Below are 20,573 nucleotides of genomic sequence, written 5' to 3' on the forward strand. Positions count from 1 at the left end.
AATTAGGTATATATGGCCCAGGCGCTCCCATGGCTCTAGAGATTTCTTTGTTGATAGAGCATAAGTATGTTAAAAGATAATGCTGCATCTGACCACTTTAGAAAGTTGTGTTTGAGGTTTTTATGTTTTGGGATATTTTGAGGATTGAACTTGGGGCATCTCTAGGTTTGTGAAATAGTTGCAGATTCCCTTCTAAACACCTAAACCAGTGAAAGTCATTGCTCTGGGTTAATTTTTGATTTTTCTAAGAATAACTTTTTGTGTTTACTTTATGTGATGTCCTGCTAAAGTAGACCAGGATAATAGTTTGCATATTGTGCATCTTGGTTTTGTTGACTGTGTGTGACAAAGTTTTTCTGTCCCATGCCAGCAAAATATGCTGATGGTCTTGAAGAAGGTCCTTTAATAGAATCATATAATAGTTAGGGTTGGAAAGGACCTTAAGATCATCTAGTTCCAACCCCCCTGCCATGGGCAGGGACACCTCACACTATAACATATCACCCAAGGCTTCATCCAACCTGGCCTTGAACACTGCCAGGGATGGAGCATTCACAACCTCCCTGGGCAACCCATTCCGAGGAAATAGCCTCTTAATGTACTAGAAGAATAAAACTGACTGACTTAGCTCACTTTTGATTTGATGAGAACACTCAAAATCCCTATCAAAACAGTGCATGTAAGAATGTGATGATAAGGAGAGCAGAAAATCTATTTAATGAATGAACTATTTAATCTATTTAATGAATGTTCATCAGATAAGGGCATTTTACAAATCAGAAAAAATGTTAAAAGGCTGAAATTAATGCAGTGGGAGACAAAAAAAAGTTCTACCTTTAAGATAGCAAATTTATTAGATGCAACATATAGATACAAATACTTTTATATTGCTAGTTGCCAGTGAAACCCTATCAAACTTGAATTCTCAGTACACACCATGGCTAATTGTCAGAATACTGCCACCTTTTGGTGGATAAACATAGCATTTCAACTCAGCTTCAGAATCCAGGAGTGGCGTGGAATGTGAAGAAACACCATCAAGGAGGGGGTTTGATTGTTGTTTTTCTCCCCTTGTTCTTTGGCTACAGACTTAGCTGAATTGCTAACCATATGCTGTATTTCTAATGTAATTTATAAATATGAACTCAAGTGTCTACTATGTCATGTAACAAGAATGATTTTGTATATCTGCAGCCTAACTTTTCCCATGGTCTGGCCTCTCTGCAAATTCCACATGGTGCAACCGTGAAACGCATGTACATCTACAGTGGAAACAGTCTGCAGGATACCAAGTAGGTACAGCTGGTCGTGCTATTTCGATCAGTTAGAATATGCTTTTTCTTCCTCATTTATTTAGGGTTTTGTGAATATTAAATACAATCATATACTTTTTTTAGTTCAGCTTAGGTCTTTTATGAATTTTGCAGAGTGCAAAGTGCCTTTAGATACCAACCTCTTTCAAACTTCCATAGGTATTGTCTTCAAACCTTAGAATTGGTTTGAATTGGTTTGATTTATGTTGCTATAAAGTCAGCTTGGCTCAGCTGTCATAGGCTAATCCAATTGACCTGAGAATTAATTCATTAAGTAAAGGAGGAAAGTAGTGAGTCTTGTAAAAGGTGTGGTTAGGCCATTACTCTAGGTTTTGTTTGCATGCTAATGGCCTCTCCCTAGACAAATCAAACTTGGTGTAGGCAGTCAGTAATTTTGTAGTGTATTGGCATTATTTATGTCATGGAAGGGTCCTACCAGGGGTCTTACACATTTTATTATTTTTGTATAGCAAGAGAGTTTATTTTCAGGCTTAAGCCATATGCCTAATCTACCACAGATTAAATATATTTTCAGTTACCTGACTGAACTTACTGTTCTGAGGAAACTAATCTTCATGCCTTATTACTAATGGAATAGTTATATTTTAATATGGCTAATGTACAATAAATTATGGCTTAAAAGAAAACAGAATATGATGCCGCAGAAAACATCTGATGTTTTGTTTTTTCTAAAAACATTGTTCCTGGGGTTTCCTACTCAAGGAAAAATTTAAAGGACTTCTGTAAATTCTTCCTTTCAGCTTATAAACACCCAAACTGATAAGGTGGTATTTTTTGCAGGCACAGTTGTGTTTTAATGCCAGGAATAGATTAACACATGCTTGAATTACTGCTCAGAAGGGAGGGAATCTTGTTTGTGCAGATGTTGTCTCCTAATTAGAAATAAGTGTATTTCAGGAAAATGTTGTCTCTGCTCATCTGTGGCATGTTGGGTTCAGTGAAAGCACTAATTGTCACATGGGGCTCTGGGGTGTGTGTGTATGAGAGCTCAAAGTCTTACTTTTAGCTCAAGTAATTCACAGAGGAGAAGTTCACATAAGAATCATAGAATTGCAGAATGGTTTGGGTTAGAAAGGACCTTAAGAGCATCTAGTTCCAATCCCCCTGCCATGGGCAGGGACACCTTCCACTAGACCATGTTGCCAAGGCTCTGTCCAACCTGGCCTTGAACACTGCCAGGGATGGAGCATTTACTACTTCCTGTGAAACTTGCAGAGTATATGCAAACTAATATACAAAAAAGCATCCCTTCCATTGGAAATATCTCGGGGCTGATATTAATTTCTCAAATATTATTGTAATCAAATTAAAACATAATTTTCCCAGTAAAACAGCACAATTGTTTGTAGTGTACCTGCACAAGCTGGTTTCATGTTCTGAGCTATAGAGTACCTCCCCAAGAGCATAACAGAGAAGGCTCTTCTGCTGCACTTGGGTGATATGCCTAGTTCAAGGAATAGGTATCCTTAAAAACTGTACAACTTCTATTTTCCCTGAGAGAATTCTGAGATGACATGCCCTCATAGGGAAATATCCAAAGGCCTGGATACAGTTTCTGTAATTCCTGGAGTCTTCGAAACCTGCTGTTTGTTTCATCTACAGTAAAGGTCCTGCATGTGAGTGCTTTCTTGTTTCTCTTCCTTTTTCCCCCAGACTTTCTGACCCTTGTGTTTGATATATCTTTTAATCTTCAGCCTGAGTTAAATGCAGGTTTGTCAAAATTAACATGCTTTGTTCCAGTGAACTGGTGCCAGCTTGTTAATGGGAAATTTGAAGATTAAGCAAATCCTATGCATGTTCATTATGATTGCTTTCAGGGCTCCCTTGATGCCTCTCAGCTGTTTCCTTGGTAATGTGTATGCTGAGAACATTGATGTTCTGAGAGATGGAACTGGACCCTCAGGTTTACGGCTTCACCTACTCACTGCAGGTATTGGTGAAACTTGGAACATGGAATTGGTTGCTTCCCTCAGGAAAAGAGGGATAAACTTGTATAAATTATTTGTGATGATTTTACAGGTAACTTCAAAGTGTTGTACATACCTTATTTTGATCTATTGAAAGAAAAACGCAATAAAACCCCTGTGAAGGTGAATCTGCTTGCTGCTGTGTTTCCCTGGCCCTGGAGAAATCACAGAGGACTGTAGCCCTGTCCTCAGTAGTTCTGAGTCCTTAGAGTCTGTTTGCAGAAATTGAATTTGTCTCCAGTGTATGTGTAGAATAAAACAGATGCAAGTACATCACTGAAAAAAAACGTGAGAAACCAAGAAACCTCCATCCCTGGTGGTGTTCAAGACCGGGTTGGACAGAGCCTTAGGTGACGTGGTTTATGTTGCCTTCGAAAGGCGTGACGACCTGGTTCAGGAACAGCGCGACGGCCCCCCCTTGGGCCGCTCGGTCCAAATGCTCACAGACACCAATATGGTGGACGGCAAATGGCGTTTATTGAGAGAGAACATGGCGTTATATAACCTAGGTCTACGATGTCATTTCCGTCTCATCACCTGAACGCTATTGGCTACCTGGAGAGGGGTCTTATCTTTCCGTACAGCACGATATCTTCTGGCCACCAGGCCCTATCTGCCTACATTTCCCCCCTCCCTATGCTTAATTAAATCGGCAAAAATGTAACAGTCTTAAAGAATATATATATATCGCAAAAATATACTAAATGTATTCTACTCTTATTCTCTGCTCTATAACAGACTTAGGATATATATCAGAAACTTGGATAGAAAACATAAGGCACACTAAGCAAGAGGTAACAGGAGCATAACTGGGAATAACAGGGTATAACTGGGGATAAGTAAAGGAAATTTTGAACAAGAACATTCTTAAAGCAGTTTTTGGCTGCATTTTTAAAGCAGTTGCCGGCATTCTACGAACATGATGTTAACTCTCTCTAGCCGGCTCTTTACAAACGACATGAGCTTATTCACTATACAAAGACACTGCATTGGCTGTCGTTTGGATCTAATCGCTGCAGAACTCTCAGGTGAGGGCTGGATGTTTGTTGGCTTATCGTCCTCTCTTGTCACTGGGGTATACGGGTTACAGGGACGTCCGATAATCCAGTCCTGTGGATAGAAACTCATGGCAGAGTTAAGCCCTTTATCCGCAATTGCCTTAACAATCGCTTGTATGTCCTTGGGGTTTATTGGCGAATAGTACCTCTGTTCCCCAGGTGCCACCCGGACCGGGAATGCTAACGTGGCTGGTGAGCTCCCGTCGGCGCACACAATTTGTGTTTTCTTCCAATCTGTGAGAGGGATTTCTTCCCCTCGTGATCCCTTTTTAGTTTGGGTGGGAATACTTTGGCTCCTGGTTTTGTTTATCTCTGTTTCCTCCTCCTCTAAACTTGAATCGGTTGCGGACCGCTCGTCCCACCCCGTGTCTGGTTCAGAGTCGGAACTCGACTGACTGGCTACTTCTGGTTTTCGCTGCTGTTTTGTTGGGCTCCGGCCCCGCCTGCTTTTGTGGGTTGGCCGTTCCTTCTCTCTGGGTTCGCCCCTCCCTCTGCTCGGATTCCAACCCCGCCCGCTTCTCCGGTGGGCGGGCTGTTCCTCCCCTTTTGGCTCGCTTCTCCCTCTACTTGAGGGGGTGTGTGCCCAACATGGGCATTGTTCCTGATGGCTGCCCGGATCGGCTTTCCGCCCTGCGCCCACGCCCTCTTCCCCTTTTGGCGCTTCCTCTCTCTTCCTGCCAGGAGCATCCTCGCCCCGCCCTTTGCCTTTGTGCTGGGCGCCATCTTGGGGTGCACATGGCGGTGGTCTAGCCCTGACCTCCATGGGCTCTGCTCTCTCCGTGACCCCCCTGGCTTCCTCGGCTAGCCCACCTCAGAGGGATCCAGCCTGGCTCTGTCCCTCCACGACTGTGTCAGCGCCCGAGGATTGAGGGGTCGTATCGCCCTCTTGCCGATCTTCCGGGCTAATGAAGTCAGCATAGTGTGGGGGGGGCAAAGTCTGTGTGGCTGCCCCGACTCCTAACTTCAGGGTGGCCATCAAACACTCCCTTGCCGCCTTCCAGGTTTTCTGCTCTTGCTGGGCCTTCCGCAGAGCCTGGATGACTCTCCCCCATGACTTAAGATGTTTCCCACTACCTGAGGACATTGTCTCCTCAGCTAATGCATTAGTACATTTATCCCAAGATTCTGGGTGGAGAATATCCAACGGTTGGGCAATAGACCCAATTTTCACAAGTCTCTCAACAACGAGAGTAAATTCTTTAGGTTTACAATCAATATCCCACTGCTTATGTAATTCTGATACGACCTTCACAAGAGCTTCCATCCTCCTTGTGGGTCCGGGAGTGTCCTCCCTCTGCCGGGCTGGTCCAGCCGCTCTGGCCACTGTTCACCCGTCCAGGCAATTCCCGACCCCCTGGGTTCCTGACTATCAGGCTTCCCGGGTTCACTTGGGTTCCCTGCTGTCGGGCCTCCCAAGTGTCCACCGGGTACCCACCTTCCAGCTTCCCAGGTTTCGGCACCACTTGTTGCCTTCGAGAGGCGTGATGACCTGGTTCAGGAACAGCGCGATGGCCCCCCCTTGGGCCGCTCGGTCCAAATGCTCACAGTCACCAATATGGTGGACGGCAAATGGCGTTTATTGAGAGAGAACATGGCGTTATATAACCTAGGTCTACGATGTCATTTCCGTCTCATCACCTGAACGCTATTGGCTACCTGGAGAGGGGCGTCTTATCTTTCCGTACAGCACGATATCTTCTGGCCACCAGGCCCTATCTGCCTACACGTTTAGTAGGAGGTGTCCCTGCCCATGGCAGGGGGGTTGGAACTAGATGATCTTAAGGTCCTTTCCAACCCTAATTTTTCTATGATTCTTATGTACACGTGTATTTTCTGAAGTTCCAGTGAGCTGTGTGATGTTGATATTTTTGTGACCCTGTAATTCTGAAAGGCTTTTAAAAATATGACCAAAAGGCTACATCAATGCTGCAGCCACTGCATTCCTGAAAGTAAATGGGATCACAAACTGAAATCTTTCAGTTTCTTAACATCTGGTAACATAATTCAGCAATTCATCTATGTAATGGCTATTCAGTAAGATCCCTTTTTAACATTGTTTGCATAGGAACATATTTGCAATTGATTCAATAAGCTATGGGAATCCAAAGTAAAGGATGTATGTTTTCCAATACAGTTTATATGGGTGAGGTATTTCACTTTATGGGTTTACCTTTTTTTAGCTGGATATAGATCTCTAGCTGCTGAATTAGAATATTTTTAGGGATAGAAATAATTCCTGGCACTTACTGCTAATAACCAGCTGATCAAATTGAGACAGGCTAAGAAAACAAGTTATTTTTGTGTGAATGGCAAGGAAGGGAATGTAGCACTACTGAAGCTGGAGCTTAAGATGGGGATCTGTCCAACAGTCAGCATATACATCATTTTGATAAGAAATGTTTAACCTGTTGAAAAATAAATGGTTAAATATAGCTTGGCACTGTTTTCTAAAGAATCCAGCTGTTTGACTTGTGATAAATAGAGGAATGCTAAGCTTTTGGTATTGATTTGTTGCTGTATTCTCTGATCAGGAAGGATGAATTTTGAGTTGTTTTCCATTCCTCAGGCTGTGGCCCGGGTGTTTTAGCTGATGCCAAGATGCGGGTATTTGAGCGTTGTGTGTACTTCGGTGATTCATGCCAGGATGTGCTGAGCACCTTGGGGTCTCCCCACAAAGTCTTCTACAAGTCTGAAGATAAGGTGAGGGAAGTCGTTCAGGTGCAGGAATCCTTTCAGACCTATCTCAGTTTAATCACAGGGCCTGTGTTTTACAAGGCCAGTGAAGTTAAACTGCCATGCAGCACAAATGATGAGTGCTTCACTTGACGTATAATAGACCAGGATGAACAGTTGTATAACTTGCTTATTAAAAAGCTTTTTTAAGCTAATTTGATGCAAATCTGTTTAAATTAAAAAATAACCCCCTACCAAAAAAACCCCAACCAAACAAGAAACCCCACAAACAAACAAACACCACTCAAACCACACATCATTTTAACTGGTTTAAAAATTGGAGCACTTTTGAATCCAAATGTGCCTTAGCAAGTTTGTACCGCTTAATTTTTAAATTTTATGCAAAAGCTGCAGCATATACTTTGATCCTTTCCTAATGATTTTACAGAGCAGTATGAACAACCCTTTTACTTCAGATATATAAAGAGAAAAGCCAATGTGTCATTGTGCTACTGCAAGCAGCCGACGACCTGTCATGAAGCACAATATCTTACATATTAGAACAAGGGTTTTAAGTGAGATTACGGCATTTTGCTTGACTGTAAGGATGTTGTTAATGGCATTCATCTTTGTGAGAGCTATTAAATATATCTGAGAGGTATTAAATACATCTGAAAAATGTGTTTCTTGCAGATGAAAATCCATTCACCCTCGCCCCATAAGCAGGTCCAATCAAAGTGCAATGACTACTTCTTCAATTATTGCACACTTGGAGTGGTGAGTGGGAAGCTTCCCTAAGCATGTTCATATGAAGTTTTGATTTAGTTACACAGTAATCCTTTCAGAAGGCTAAAGGGTGTGGGAAATGAGAGTCCGAAAAACTCTTGATTGCTGCCTTAGGAATCTATGGATATGAAAACCAACACTGATTTTTCTCTAGCATTTGCAAATTCAAACAGTAATGTGGATGGAGAGCTCTTTGCCTTTTGCATTCTCTTAGGTTTCTTCCCTCTGCCATGCCTGATGCATAGGTATACTAGTTGTTGTTTCTGAAACCCATGTCTCTGTCCCACGGAACTGAGATGGGTCTGCCATAACACCAATTGTGAAAGTTTGCTGAGCTGTGAATGAAGTTCAACCTTCATGTCCCTTCTTATGTTTTGCTTTAGTCTACATTACTGTAAAGAACATGCAGAAAAACAAGACCTCCCTAGGATATTTGACAACATTAGCAAATGAAACTGCATTTGTGATTGAGTGCTGTGGAGATGTGTGTTTGTTTGAATTTACAAATAGTCATGTTTTTGAATACCTACTTTTCATTGTTCATTCAGTTCCAATGAGATAGATACATACCATTGTATACAGGTAGTATTGTAATTAATCTCAGGTGAGTTTGAGAAAAGCCACCTTCCTTTATCCAAATTGTTTCATGTCTTTGTTTATTCTTTGACAGGATATTCTCTTTGATGCAAACACTCATAAGGTGAAGAAATTTGTCCTGCATACTAATTATCCTGGTCATTACAACTTTAACATGTGAGTGTGAAGAATTGATCTCTTAAAGAGTATTTTAAAAACAGTCGTAAAAGAAATTTTATGTTCCCTTTATAGAATTCCAGTATTTTTTTTCCCAAGTGTCTTTAGTGTATCTGGTAACTCGTGGAGGTTCCAGCCCTCATTAGCACTTTTTATTTTATTTTTACTTTTAAATGCCTTTATATTATCAAGTGTGTCTTAAAGCAGTAAATGAGGTAAGGTAGTTCTTGGTCCAGCTATAATGTGCAAACTCTCTTGCTAGGGGCAAATTTTGAATTAGCAAGAGTGTCCATTTACTGGTAGGTAAGCTGATGTTTTTTCCTGACATTATTTCAGCTAGTCATTAAAAAAAAAATAAAGTTCTCTCATGCTTCTGAACATATTTTTAATACTTTGTAAATGTAAACTTCAGAGGAGGAATATGAATTAAAGAATAAGTGATTGTCTGATTTAAGCAGTTAGTGACAGAGAAATATATAGTACTATTTCTAAGCTGAGTATTTCTCTATCCATTCTGTCTAAAAGCAGAGTTATTTGTGCTGAAGGACCTTTTGTGTCGTCTAGAAAATTGTTAGGACATTCCCAGGCTGCTGCCTTTTTTGATGTAGAAAATAGAAATGAGAACTTTTTAAAATCTGTTAACGTTGAGATTCTCACTTTCATTTTATCCTTCATGTGACTTTTGTGCATTAAACTGATTAAGAGCCCTGTGTTTGTGCTATGCAGTTTATGTTGGCTTTTCTGTTTTCTAATAGTTTTACGATTTGCACTTTCTAGTTACCATCGCTGTGAATTCAAGATTCCACTAGTCATTAAGGGAGGTGAGTAGTTCATCTGTTGTCCTGCTTCAGGGGTCACATGCCACAACATGCTCAAAGGGGAGGTGTGATCATTTTTCATTTCTAATGCATCATTCATTATCAGAGGATGCTAACAGTGGAAGTCATTGAGACACAGGAGAAATTTTGGGGTTAGGTTTCTATTTAAGTGAAAAAGCTACTTCAGGGGACAGGTTAGCAGTTCTCTGATTTTATTTACAGTACCTTGTTTGTTTACTTGGATCATCCAAATATTTGGCTGCAATGTCACTAACTTTCTGTAATGCTGCCACTCTGCTAAAATCAGTTACCTTATGCCTGGAGGCTCAAAAACTATAAGGCAGTGTTAGTCTGAGCTGGTCTGTTCAGCCCACAGGTGAACTTCCTAATGCTGAGCTTGCTCTTGAAAGGCTTATTCATGATAATGAATATTGTTCTTCTGACAGACAGGGTATGCCACAAAGTGACTACACACTAGCTGTATAATATGCAGAGTTTATTAAATAAGTACATAAGAATCAATAAACATACTAAAAGCAAGCACACTAATATGATTAGGTAAATATCTATGTATATAGTCAATAGGTACAATAAGGCAAATCAGAGATATAGGTATGTCAGTAAAGTACCAAAGAAAGTTAGCACTGCATTAGATCATTACTGCATAGAAAGAACAGAGATTAAGAAAAAAAACAATTACGACTGAATCATCATCTAGGCCCACACTTCCAGCTGGGAAGCTCCATTGCAGCCAATGCCAGGAGTCTCAGGTAATTGAGAAAATTCCTACACAGTGTGTCCACCCATAGGTGAGGCTTCTCTCATGGCCACATGAGGGTCCCGCTTTTATACCCTTAGAAAAACAACCAGCTTTAGGCTAGATCTCTGATTGTTTACTTGTGGGACTGTGCAGTTTCTCATGATCTTACCGTTGTCCACTCTGGGAGCATTGGCCAGGCTCCCCAGTGCAGCCAAGTATGAAGGTCATAGAATAGCTGCACACCTATGCTTTCTTGCCTCTTTCTGACGAAGATTCATAGTGAACATAAACATACACACTCTGCTGAATACACTGTGGCAAACAACATCCTTTGTTATGATTCTCAGTCATGAGAGGGAATCAACTCTCAGCTAGGTTCCCATCCATTACAAATATAAACTGGTTTAGCTGGGAATGAGAACAAATATCCAGAATATGTTGGCTCTGTGTGCTATAGAGAACATATGTCTGTTGTGTTCACTTTAAAATATTTACTTGAAAAAGCATATATATAATCAGTAGTGCTGATTCCACAAGATACTAAGATATGCCCAGTTGTCTGTATGTAAGTGATCTCAGCAAAGCATGAAGAACCTTGTTTGAAGATTGTAGTGATCACTGTAGACCTCTTTCAATGTAGAATTAACTGGTGTACTGGAAAAGTGAGTATTTTGATTATCCAGGGAATACTGGCCGCTGGGTAGGTTTTGGCCAGGAATGGTCTCCTCGTTCTGACTGATTTTCACTGAAAGCACTTCCCTGTGTAAAGTGCAATTCTCCTGTGGCTGTCAACAGCAGTTTGAGCATGTAGAGGAAAGAAATCTGGAAAAACAATGTCTCTATATACAAGCTTGCATGAAAGTTGATTTGTACTTCACTCAAGAGAATAAACATGAAAGTTCTCACTTTTTACATTGTTTTCCCTTAGGTCATTGCGCAGTACTTCAAAGGCATTAATTTCTGCCTTTTTTAAAATTATTTTTATTCACCTCAAATAGTGCCATGAATCTCTTCTGAATGTGTCTGGGATTTTTCTGTTTCACTTTTTTTTTTTTTTTTTTTCCCTCACCTTTTTAGTCTCTACCTTACGTTCAGGACATGTAACAGGTTGTAAACAAATGTTATAAAATTTATGAAGAACCTGTTTTCTTCCCTCTGGTGGCAGTACCTGATGCACCCTTATTAACTCCCTTCTGTGTAGTTCAACCATACAAAAAAATGACAGCTGGAGTTCAAGTTGCCCAGACACTTGACTCTTTCAGCATAAAGACAACATGTTTATTTAGCAGGTGGAAAATACAGAGGAGCTTTCAAACAAATTAAAGGCCATTCGCTATGTTGACTTCAGTGTCTAGGTCCATTTCCACTGCTTCAGGAAGTTGCTCTCAGTATTCAGAAGTCCCCAAATATATGTACAAAACAGTACTTGAAACCATCAGCAAACAATTTCTTTATAAGACTATGCTTAAATGCAGTGCTGTCCTTGCCTGCAGCATTTTTTTTATTGTTTAGTATGTAAACTATGTTTTTGCAAGAGTGGTGTTTCAGCTGATTCCAGGCCTTGCCAGCTCCTGAGTCTCCAGCTGTCAGTTTTAGCCAGCTTCCCTTCCAAGAATGATGGAGTGTTTGGTTTCAGTGAGTGGCTGTGCTAGGCTGGTTAACTTAGTGCAAAGAGATGTAGTTTGCAATTCCAAGCACAACTACAGGCTGGGCAGAGAATGGATTGAGAGCAGCCCTGAGAAGGACTTGAGGGTGTTGGTTGATGAGAAGCTCCCCATGACCCATCAGTGTGCGCTTGCAGCCCAGAAACCCTCTGTGTGCTGGGCTGCATCCCTAGCAGCCTAGGTCAAGGGAGGTGATTCTCCCCCTCTACTGTGCTCTGGGGAGCCCCCCCCCAAGTCCTACATCCAGCTCTGGGGCAACGAAAGAGGGATGTGGAGCTGTTGGAGTGAGTCCAGAGGAGGCCCTGGAGATGCTCCAAGGGCTGGAGCACCTCTGCTCTGAAGACAGGCTGAGAGAGCTGGTCTTGTTCAGCCTGGTGAAGGCTCCAGGAGACCTTAGAGCAGTTTCCAGTGAATAAAGGGACCAACAAGAAATCTGGGAGGGACTTTTGACAAGGGCCTGTAGGGACAGGACAAGGGGGAATGGCTTTAAACTGAAAGAGGGGAGATTTGTAATAAGAAGAAATTCTTCACTATGAGGGTGGTGAGACTGGCACAGGCTCCCTAGAGGAGCTGTGGCAGCCTCATCCCTTGGCAGTGTTTAAGGCTTGGTTGGATGGGGCTTGAAGCAATCTAGTCTAGTGGAAGGTGTCCCTGCCCATGGCAGGGGATTGGAACTAGATGAGCTTTAAGGTCCCTTCCAGCCCAAACCATTCTGTGACAGTTTCTTTTACAATGGCATTCTTCTATGTAAGATTACATCTTAAACATAAAAATTGTTAGAACTTGGAACTTGTTATAAATAGCAGGTTTGTATAATCACCTTAACTGGCATTTAATCAACATTGTTGACAATTCTGGTTGCTAGTAAATGCTGGTAAATTTGTATATGAAGTGATCTAATACTTGTATGTCTTCTGCTATCTGAACTAATCTCCCAAAATAAAGGATTATACAGGACTCTTGAAGCACAAACTGTAAAGGTTTTTCTGTTTTTCTTTCATAGATAGTGCTGATTCACAGACAGAAACATGTACAGCATACAGCAAGGTAAGTCTGTGCAAAACTGAGTGCTTTCCTTCTTAAACCATCTACATGATCTATGCTGAATTTAAAATGTACTTTGAAGAAATAATAGTGGTTGTATCATGTTGTTTTAAAATAAAAAAGTTGAAGGCCAAAAGTTTTGTTAAGGATTCAAGGCATTTGTAATAGCACACTTCAAGTAAACTAAATTACTACATTGCATACTTTGCATTTTAAGCTAGCTGCAGGTAGAAATAAAACAGTAAAATAAATGATATGAGAAAGCAATAGCAGTACTGGATGAATGTTAACTGGAAAAGATATTTCTAAACAGAATTTTCACAGAGCTTTTCTATTTAATGTAGTTACAGAAGACATGTATTATTTAACAAGAGGGTCCAGTGCCTTCGACTTTTTTCTGAAGGGTGCCCGTAATGGGATGTTTCTCAGGCAGCAGCAGGCCTTACAGAAATGTCACTGCAGGTGTGACACCTCCTGATGACAGTGGACTCCTTGAAGACTGTACAGCCTTACCACCTAAATGAACCTCCTCACTGGGCAGTTGCTGTTGCATCTTTGAGAGCTACATCAAGTTGGAAAACTTCTCAAAAACTGTTAGGCAGAATCTCTACAGCTAACATTTAGCCAGGGTCAGTTCTCCTCTCCTGGCTCCTAGGGTGACAAAATGAAGGCTTTCCTTGGTGAATTTTGGGTCCCATACTGGGAAGAAAGAATTGGAGTCAGTAAACTTGAAGCTGCCATTCTTTGCTTTTTGATTTGAAGTACTTACACCCTTCAGTGCTTTGACTTATTTCAGTCTTGTGTGTGAAACTGCAGCTTCTTAAGTCTGATTAGAGTCATGAAAACTGCTGGACATTCCCAATTGTTAAATAGTGCTTTCTTCTTCCAAACTTGTCACTTAAATCAAGGAAAGACTTTTGGGAGAGGTAGCAGTGATGCTATTTTTCCTTCTGCAAAGGTATGTGAGAGGATATTTTGTTGAAGTTTCCCACAGCTGCTTTGTTCTCTTGAGGTGTCCCTGAATTGCTACAAGACTTTACAGCTACATTTTACCCATAAGACACATAGATTCGAATTCAAAACTGTTTTGAGACAAAAAAAGAGAATAAACCCTGAGAGGATTTCCTAGTAATGGATAGTTTCCACTACTGAGTACAGCTTCTGTCGCAAAATACTTAAGTAAATAAAACCTCTATGTTATTTGGCAAATGAGCATGCCATGGACAAACATGTATGACACTTTTCCTGAATCAAAAGAGTTTTTTTCTGTGTCTCATTTTAACACAAAGTCTTTCATATATTTACAGTGGGACAGTATTCAGGATCTTCTGGGGCACCCTGTAGAGAAGCCAGTGGTACTTCACAGGTAAAGATCTCTATTTTGCTTGGCAGGGATTGAGCTAATAACAGATAATGAGTTTAGGCAGAGGAAGAGTGTTTATTGCACTAGTTACTTTTTTGCTGCTTTGCTGTTAAAGTTTTAGGCTTTTTGGCCACTAACAAGACTAGATAGCTGCTCTCAGAGGAAATAGTGACATGCAGAATGAAAAAATTTTTCAACATTCCTTGAACTGTAAAATCCAGAAAAGAGCTAAGCAGCATATTTTTGTGTAATAGACAGATTTTTTATATTATTATTTTTTACGCTAGTCACATGCATTTCAACGTGACATCCTGCAGCAGTGTGTAGTATATATGAGAGCAGTCTGTCTGAAGAAGCTTTGCTTTTATGAACATACATGGTTGTTCTACAGTTCTTTTGGGCTGACTGATGATGGAATAGTCCTTACGTTTGCTGTGTTTCTACAGAGATTGAGCTGGGTCTTGGGTTAAATAGGCATTATCTGTTTGCAGAGTTACCATTCTATGATATGAAACTATGATTTATCTCAGGACAAGTGTAAGTCATGAGTACTGTGAAAATACTGCAGCAATTTCAGATACAGCAAACAAGGTATTTTCAAAAGACTTTCATATGACTTTGAGGTTTGGGGGGGGTTCCCCCTTTTTTCCCCTAAATCATTGTGCTCTGTTCCTTTTTATTGTTTTATGCCAGTGAGATTGTTAGAGCAGAAGCTATGTGAAGTAAAGCTGAGGTGAAATAGGGATTACCTAGAGCCTTTCTATTTTTCATCTGTGGTGTAGAGAGCAGTTCAACCAGAGTTTGCTTTACTGAGCACATCTCAGATGTCTCAGACATTCAATCTGAGGAACTGACCAGTTAAAAGAAAGGTCAAAAGATAAATATTTCGGGGGGGGGGAGGGAATTTGGCTATAATCTAAAATCCATTGCAGTCATCCATGGAGTCTGCCATTGTCATATATATGTCTAAGATACATTAATCTTGAAAAACACTGTTTAATAAAATTTGGATTATTTTATTTCAGCATCTTACAGGGTAATTTAATTAACATGATAAAACAAGTGGATTAATAGGCAGCATACAGTAGATATATATGGTAGAGGCTGAGACAAAGTAGATTTAAGAGTGGCAAAGGATCTTGCACAAAATTTATAGTAAGTTACATGGTGCTTCTCTCTTCCTATGGATCTGTTTATTTTCAGGGTTCTTCCTGTTCAAGGTAAGTGAAAGAGAGTATTCCTGTTGAGGTCATTATTAACTTGTTGATTACTTTCTCCCCGAGTATTAATAATGGCTCTGTGACATGAAACAGAGGTATCCTCTGGCTCACTTGGGAGTCTAGCAGTGGTGTTGCATAACATAGATTTATTTTTTAAAACATTCCCAATCCTCATACTTCCATCTTTATTCCCCTCCCTCTTTTCTGTTCAGGTCATCGTCTCCGAACAACAGTAACCCGTTTGGGTCAACCTTTTGCTTTGGACTGCAACGAATGATCTTTGAGGTTAGGAGAACCCCACCCCACCTTTTTTTTTTTTTAATTTACTGGCAGAGACAGGCAACTTCTCAGTCTCTTCTCTGAGGTTGTATATTTGCATGTTAAAGCTGGAACGTCAAGTTTGGCACCTGGAACTCATTCTATCAGGAGATGAATGCACTCTGCTCTGAGGAGTGGTGGGGTATGTTTGTATCTAAAAACCATTTGACCATTTTTAGGAACTAGCCAAGAGCTTGTTGCTTTCTTTTGTTGTTTGGATTTCTTTTTTTTTTATCCTCCTCAGACAGATTTTAAATCAATTCCATATTCACTATTTTCACTCTTTAGAGTTTGTTTGGTGTGTAATTCTTCTTCTAAATTCTCTTTTTCCCTGCTGTCCTTTTGCAGGTGATGCAGAATAATCACATAGCTTCTGTTACTCTGTATGGCCCAGCGCAGCCCAGCAGCCAGTTGAGAACATTGGACCTTCCCCAGTGAGCATCCCCTACAAAGTCAGCTAATCTCAATGCTACAAAATTAGTACAGCGTGCTTTGATTTGCTGCCACTTCTTATAATATGGAAAGCATGTTATGATTTAGTTTTTTCAATAAGCCTTTCCACCCAGGAATGGCATGGAGAGGAAGTTCAAACCATTCATCATGGGGCATGGAACTGTCGATGGAGGAAAGCAGCTTACATGCCTGTGCCATCATTTATTCCTCTCCATTGCCCTCATCCTATGCAGCACAGACCCAAAGAGACTGTCCCCCCTTCTCAGCTGGTAGAAGGGGGAAATGGAAGAAGGGCACATAATGACTGCAAGAGTTAAAAGCATAAACTTTCTGAGTTTTGGAGCATCTGAAAGCAGGTATTGATTTTAATGTTAGTGTTATTGTATTGATGTGGTGGTCACATTTTAAGTAAACGTGTGTGTGTATATCTATAAACACATTGGTATTTATGTGACTTAGGACATTGTACCAAGTGTGACAGGGATGTATATACGTCCATGATTTCAGGCACCACATCTTTGTCTAACTTTAAACCAAGCAAGTAGCATGTGCATAATACTTGGTTGTAATATTTGCACTACATACACTTTAATTACTTGATAAGCGTTTTATCTTTGCTGAGAAGCATCTGTGTACTGGGTGTAAGTGGAGTGATGGTTATTTAATGTATGCTGCGCATAAAGCTTATTTATACAGTGGATCCACCTTCCTCCACTAATATGTACTTGATATGCTGAAACAATTTTTTTTTCCCCACGGCTGGTTTAATAATTTTTTTTTCATATGCAGTTTCAGAAACAATAACAATAAATTCTGGAAGAGGTTATTTCTATGATTGAATTATGTTTTATTGAAAAGATTTAATGCAATTTTTCATACTAGGAAAAAAAAATAATGAAGAAAGTGTTGCCTGTTCCAAAATACTTTATTCCTATTCTGTTACCTTAGGGAAAGAACAGGTGTATATAATGGTACCTCAGAAAGAAATTCTGGAGCTCTGCCATCACCAGGAAAATCTTTTCTGTAACTTTTGATGTATGACTTTAATTTATGCCAAAGGTTTAGCCAAAAACATCCTTTATTGTAGTTTCATCATTTCTGTACATATATGCTAACTGCACACCCCATGCCAGCAGACAGGATATAGGTTTCTTTCTAGTTGGGAGATGCTGCTTGTGACATTTTATCACAGGAGGATATTTTAGGTTTCTAGTTATCTTACTGGTCTTATTTGGGGGAAATTGATGGTCTGTCTTTGAAATATTGAACCCTTTTTAAAAATGGATAAGAGAAATGTATAATTTTATCAATTTTTTAGTATTTTGGTGTCGCAACTTGTGATACATAGTTGACGATTTTGTGAGTTTTACTGTGTGTACAGATTTTGTAAATATGACATTTTTGTAATTTTAACTCCATGTACAGTGTAATCCTATATAGTTTATCAATGAATGAGAGAGGGGAAATTGAATGTTAACTGAAGTTTTGGGATCTGGACCAGTAGCAAGGATAAACACGGTGTGTGTGTATGTGTGAAACATTCTTTGCCATTTAGTCTTCTTGTATACTGTGATAGTCTAAACTGTTTTGCAAAAACAAACAAAAAACCCACCCCATGGCAAATCTAATGGGTAAGGAAAAAGTTACTATGTACCTTTATCCCTAGGGGTCACTCCTGTTGAATCCCTGTTCAGTCTTTGCTTTCTCCTGTGATCATTGCTTGCTAAGAAAATTCTATGCCTCAACTTCCCTTTTGTTTCCTCTAATTTTAATTTCATTTTACATAGCCCTTCTGAAAATTAAATGGAATAATAATGAGTGTGTACACTGAAAGAAAAATTAGAGTTACCGGTTTTGTGTTGCTGGGTGTTTTCATAATAAAATCATGGATGGTCTTGCTTTTGTTATCAGTTAGTTCTTTTTATTTTACTGTCTTTGAGATGTCACATTTGAAGTACCTGACTAATCTTCCTTCTTTGCAGCCCATACAGTATGTTCTCCAAAGAAAGAGTATAAAAAGCAATATAACTTGCAGTCTCTTTTCTAGTGTATTATTATTTTATGCCCTGAAGTGGAGAAGGAAAGTCTTTACACTGTGGTAAATAACACTGTGGCTTCTGTATTAGGTTCCAAAATATAATTACTATTTTCATGTCAGCCTTTGGGTAGCATGAATATTGATCAGGCTTCAAAGACTTCAAATATTTCACAACAGCATGAAAGACATGCCTGCAGTAAAAGAAGCAAACGTGAATTCTCACACTGCTTTCTTGTGCCCTAAGGTACTTCAACAGCAAAGTATTGAAGTCTGCTTACTTTGAAATAGATTAGAGGTTAATGCAGGGCATACAAGATGGGATTCCTGTTTCCATTTGTATTTCTCTTGCAGTGGCTGTGTAATGTAGGGTAGAACACTTGGCTCTCCCTCCTCTAGCATTCTTCAGTTTTGGAATATAAAATGACCTCACATAGTGCTTGGCTCAGTTTGCTCCGGGAGGATTTGATGATCTCTCAATTGAGATGGTGTGTGTGCTTATGCTTGCTACTAAAATATGACAGCAATACTTCTAATAATGTCAGGTAATTTTAATCCTGTAATTGCTCCTTTTCTAATAAAGGCTCCAGGTTAGCTGCAGGAGGAGATAAATTCTTGATGGGATGATTTGAATAATGGCTACACAGATGCTTCCACTATCATGCTCTTGAGCACGTTCAGTTGAAATTCTTCAGAAGTGTGAGGTCAGGACTGCTGCTATAGCATACACCACGAGACTTAGGGCAGGATGTCAACAGCTGCAGTGACTCCCATCTTTGCTTGTAATGCTCTGGCAAGTCAAAGTGACTAAAACAGTGTAGATAATAAAATGTGCTCTCTTAACAGCACAGGTACTTCTCTAGATCAGTCCCTTCGTCATGACAAGTTGCTCTGTAACAGACAAAAATTAAAAGCAACTTTGCATCTTGGCCACTGTTGCTGGGTTGAATACAAAGCATTTGACTTTTGGGAGAGGCAGAGCTGAAGAATGGCCCAGGGAGATAATGTGGAGTCAGCTCTTCCTGGTGTCATAACCCTTTGTGATTGCAGCTGTTCCTAACTCATTTCTCTGAGATGTTTTGATTTGTTTGCCGCTATTTGGACCAAGCCAAGCTGTTCCTGTGCTGATGCATTAGGGGAGCTGGTGTGGAGCCTTAAGGACTTGCTGGCATGAGACGTTTAGGATTGAGGGGTGGAGGTTTGTGGTAGTTTGGAATCTCCAGAATGAAGAGAGGAAGGAATTAGGGGATAGAGGCGCTCTGGGGAAAAAGGGAAGGATAGCAGTGTTAGCAGGAAGGAGTGGCTGGGACAAGGCTGGTGGCACATTCTGATGTGTGCCTTTTTCCTTTGTGTGGAAATTAAGAGTGTGTGTGTGTATGTCTGCTTAATTTGAATATTGCCATATTTGCCACGGTGTTTCATTTGTTTACACCAAATAAAACTGATGGTTGTGCCTTTCTTTGAGAGGTGAAGCTGACATTTCATCCTGTATTCCTTAGGCTTGCATGCAGTCCCTGGGATCCTATGAATATTACAGGCAGTGCTGCACAGATCAGTGCTGCTGTGTAACACTAGTTTTCTGGTTGTTTGTTTGTTTGTTTTGTGGTTCTGTGGGGTTCATCTGAACTGATTCATACACTCATGATCATTCATACTCCAGAAATTTCATCAGGTCTGTTTTAAAACAAAGTCTTCCCTACAGCTCAGTTGCAGCAAGATGGTGATACATCAGTACCAGGGGCTGGCTGGAGGTTAGGTTCCAGCTGGTGTTATCCAAAGGGAAAACTGAAGGTGTTGGTGCCCACTTCACAGTGACTTTCTCCATGTTGTTAGAGCCTGTTAGTCACTTTTAGTCACTTAAGAACCCTGCTGAGCTGAATTTCTGTTAGGTTTTGTTTGACAGCTCCAAATGGATGAGAGTAAATCTGCATTTGTGAAGCTGTGTGGCTCTTTGAAGGAAATGTGATGTCCAAGCCACAGTGATTTACTTCCTTCAGAGTATTCAGACAAGGGCCAAGGTGTTTTTTAATTGGGCCTCCTTTATCTTGGTTACCCCAGCACAAAGCACTCTCCTCTCTGGCTGAACCTGTCAGATATAACCTGATGCTCACATATAGCCAAATAAATGTATCACTGTGTGTGTTTGAAGAGTTAAAATACAAACTAGTTTTTTCTTTTCATGTAAGGCACGGCCCAAGATGTTTCAGAGGTAAGGTTGAAGCAAAATAAGGGGAAATTAAAAATGGAGCTTATTGAAAATGTGACTCTTGAGCATTAGAAATAGGATCAGGAGTTAATGAAGCAGGAGGATTTGTTCAAGGCCAGGG

At 40.3% G+C, this 20,573-nt stretch overlaps 1 protein-coding gene across 5 annotated transcripts in view; it reads left to right on the top strand.

Moving 5' to 3' along the window:
- LOC117438023 (UPF0183 protein C16orf70 homolog) overlaps window positions 1-18,118 on the top strand; it is a 57,230-nt gene extending 39,112 nt beyond the window's left edge. For all 5 annotated transcript variants that reach the window (XM_034073383.1, XM_034073382.1, XM_034073381.1 and 2 more), the window contains 10 exons: window positions 1,195-1,292; window positions 3,152-3,264; window positions 6,926-7,059; window positions 7,726-7,809; window positions 8,489-8,571; window positions 9,349-9,392; window positions 12,817-12,860; window positions 14,165-14,223; window positions 15,653-15,725; window positions 16,107-18,118. In XM_034073383.1, coding sequence (XP_033929274.1) covers window positions 1,195-1,292; window positions 3,152-3,264; window positions 6,926-7,059; window positions 7,726-7,809; window positions 8,489-8,571; window positions 9,349-9,392; window positions 12,817-12,860; window positions 14,165-14,223; window positions 15,653-15,725; window positions 16,107-16,196 — 822 coding nt within the window. In that variant the 3' untranslated portion in view covers window positions 16,197-18,118. The remainder of the gene's footprint in view (window positions 1-1,194; window positions 1,293-3,151; window positions 3,265-6,925; window positions 7,060-7,725; window positions 7,810-8,488; window positions 8,572-9,348; window positions 9,393-12,816; window positions 12,861-14,164; window positions 14,224-15,652; window positions 15,726-16,106) is intronic.
- The last annotated feature ends 2,455 nt before the right edge of the window (window positions 18,119-20,573 follow it).

Source organism: Melopsittacus undulatus, chromosome W, assembly GCF_012275295.1.
Source record: "Melopsittacus undulatus isolate bMelUnd1 chromosome W, bMelUnd1.mat.Z, whole genome shotgun sequence".
Taxonomy (NCBI): domain Eukaryota; kingdom Metazoa; phylum Chordata; class Aves; order Psittaciformes; family Psittaculidae; genus Melopsittacus; species Melopsittacus undulatus.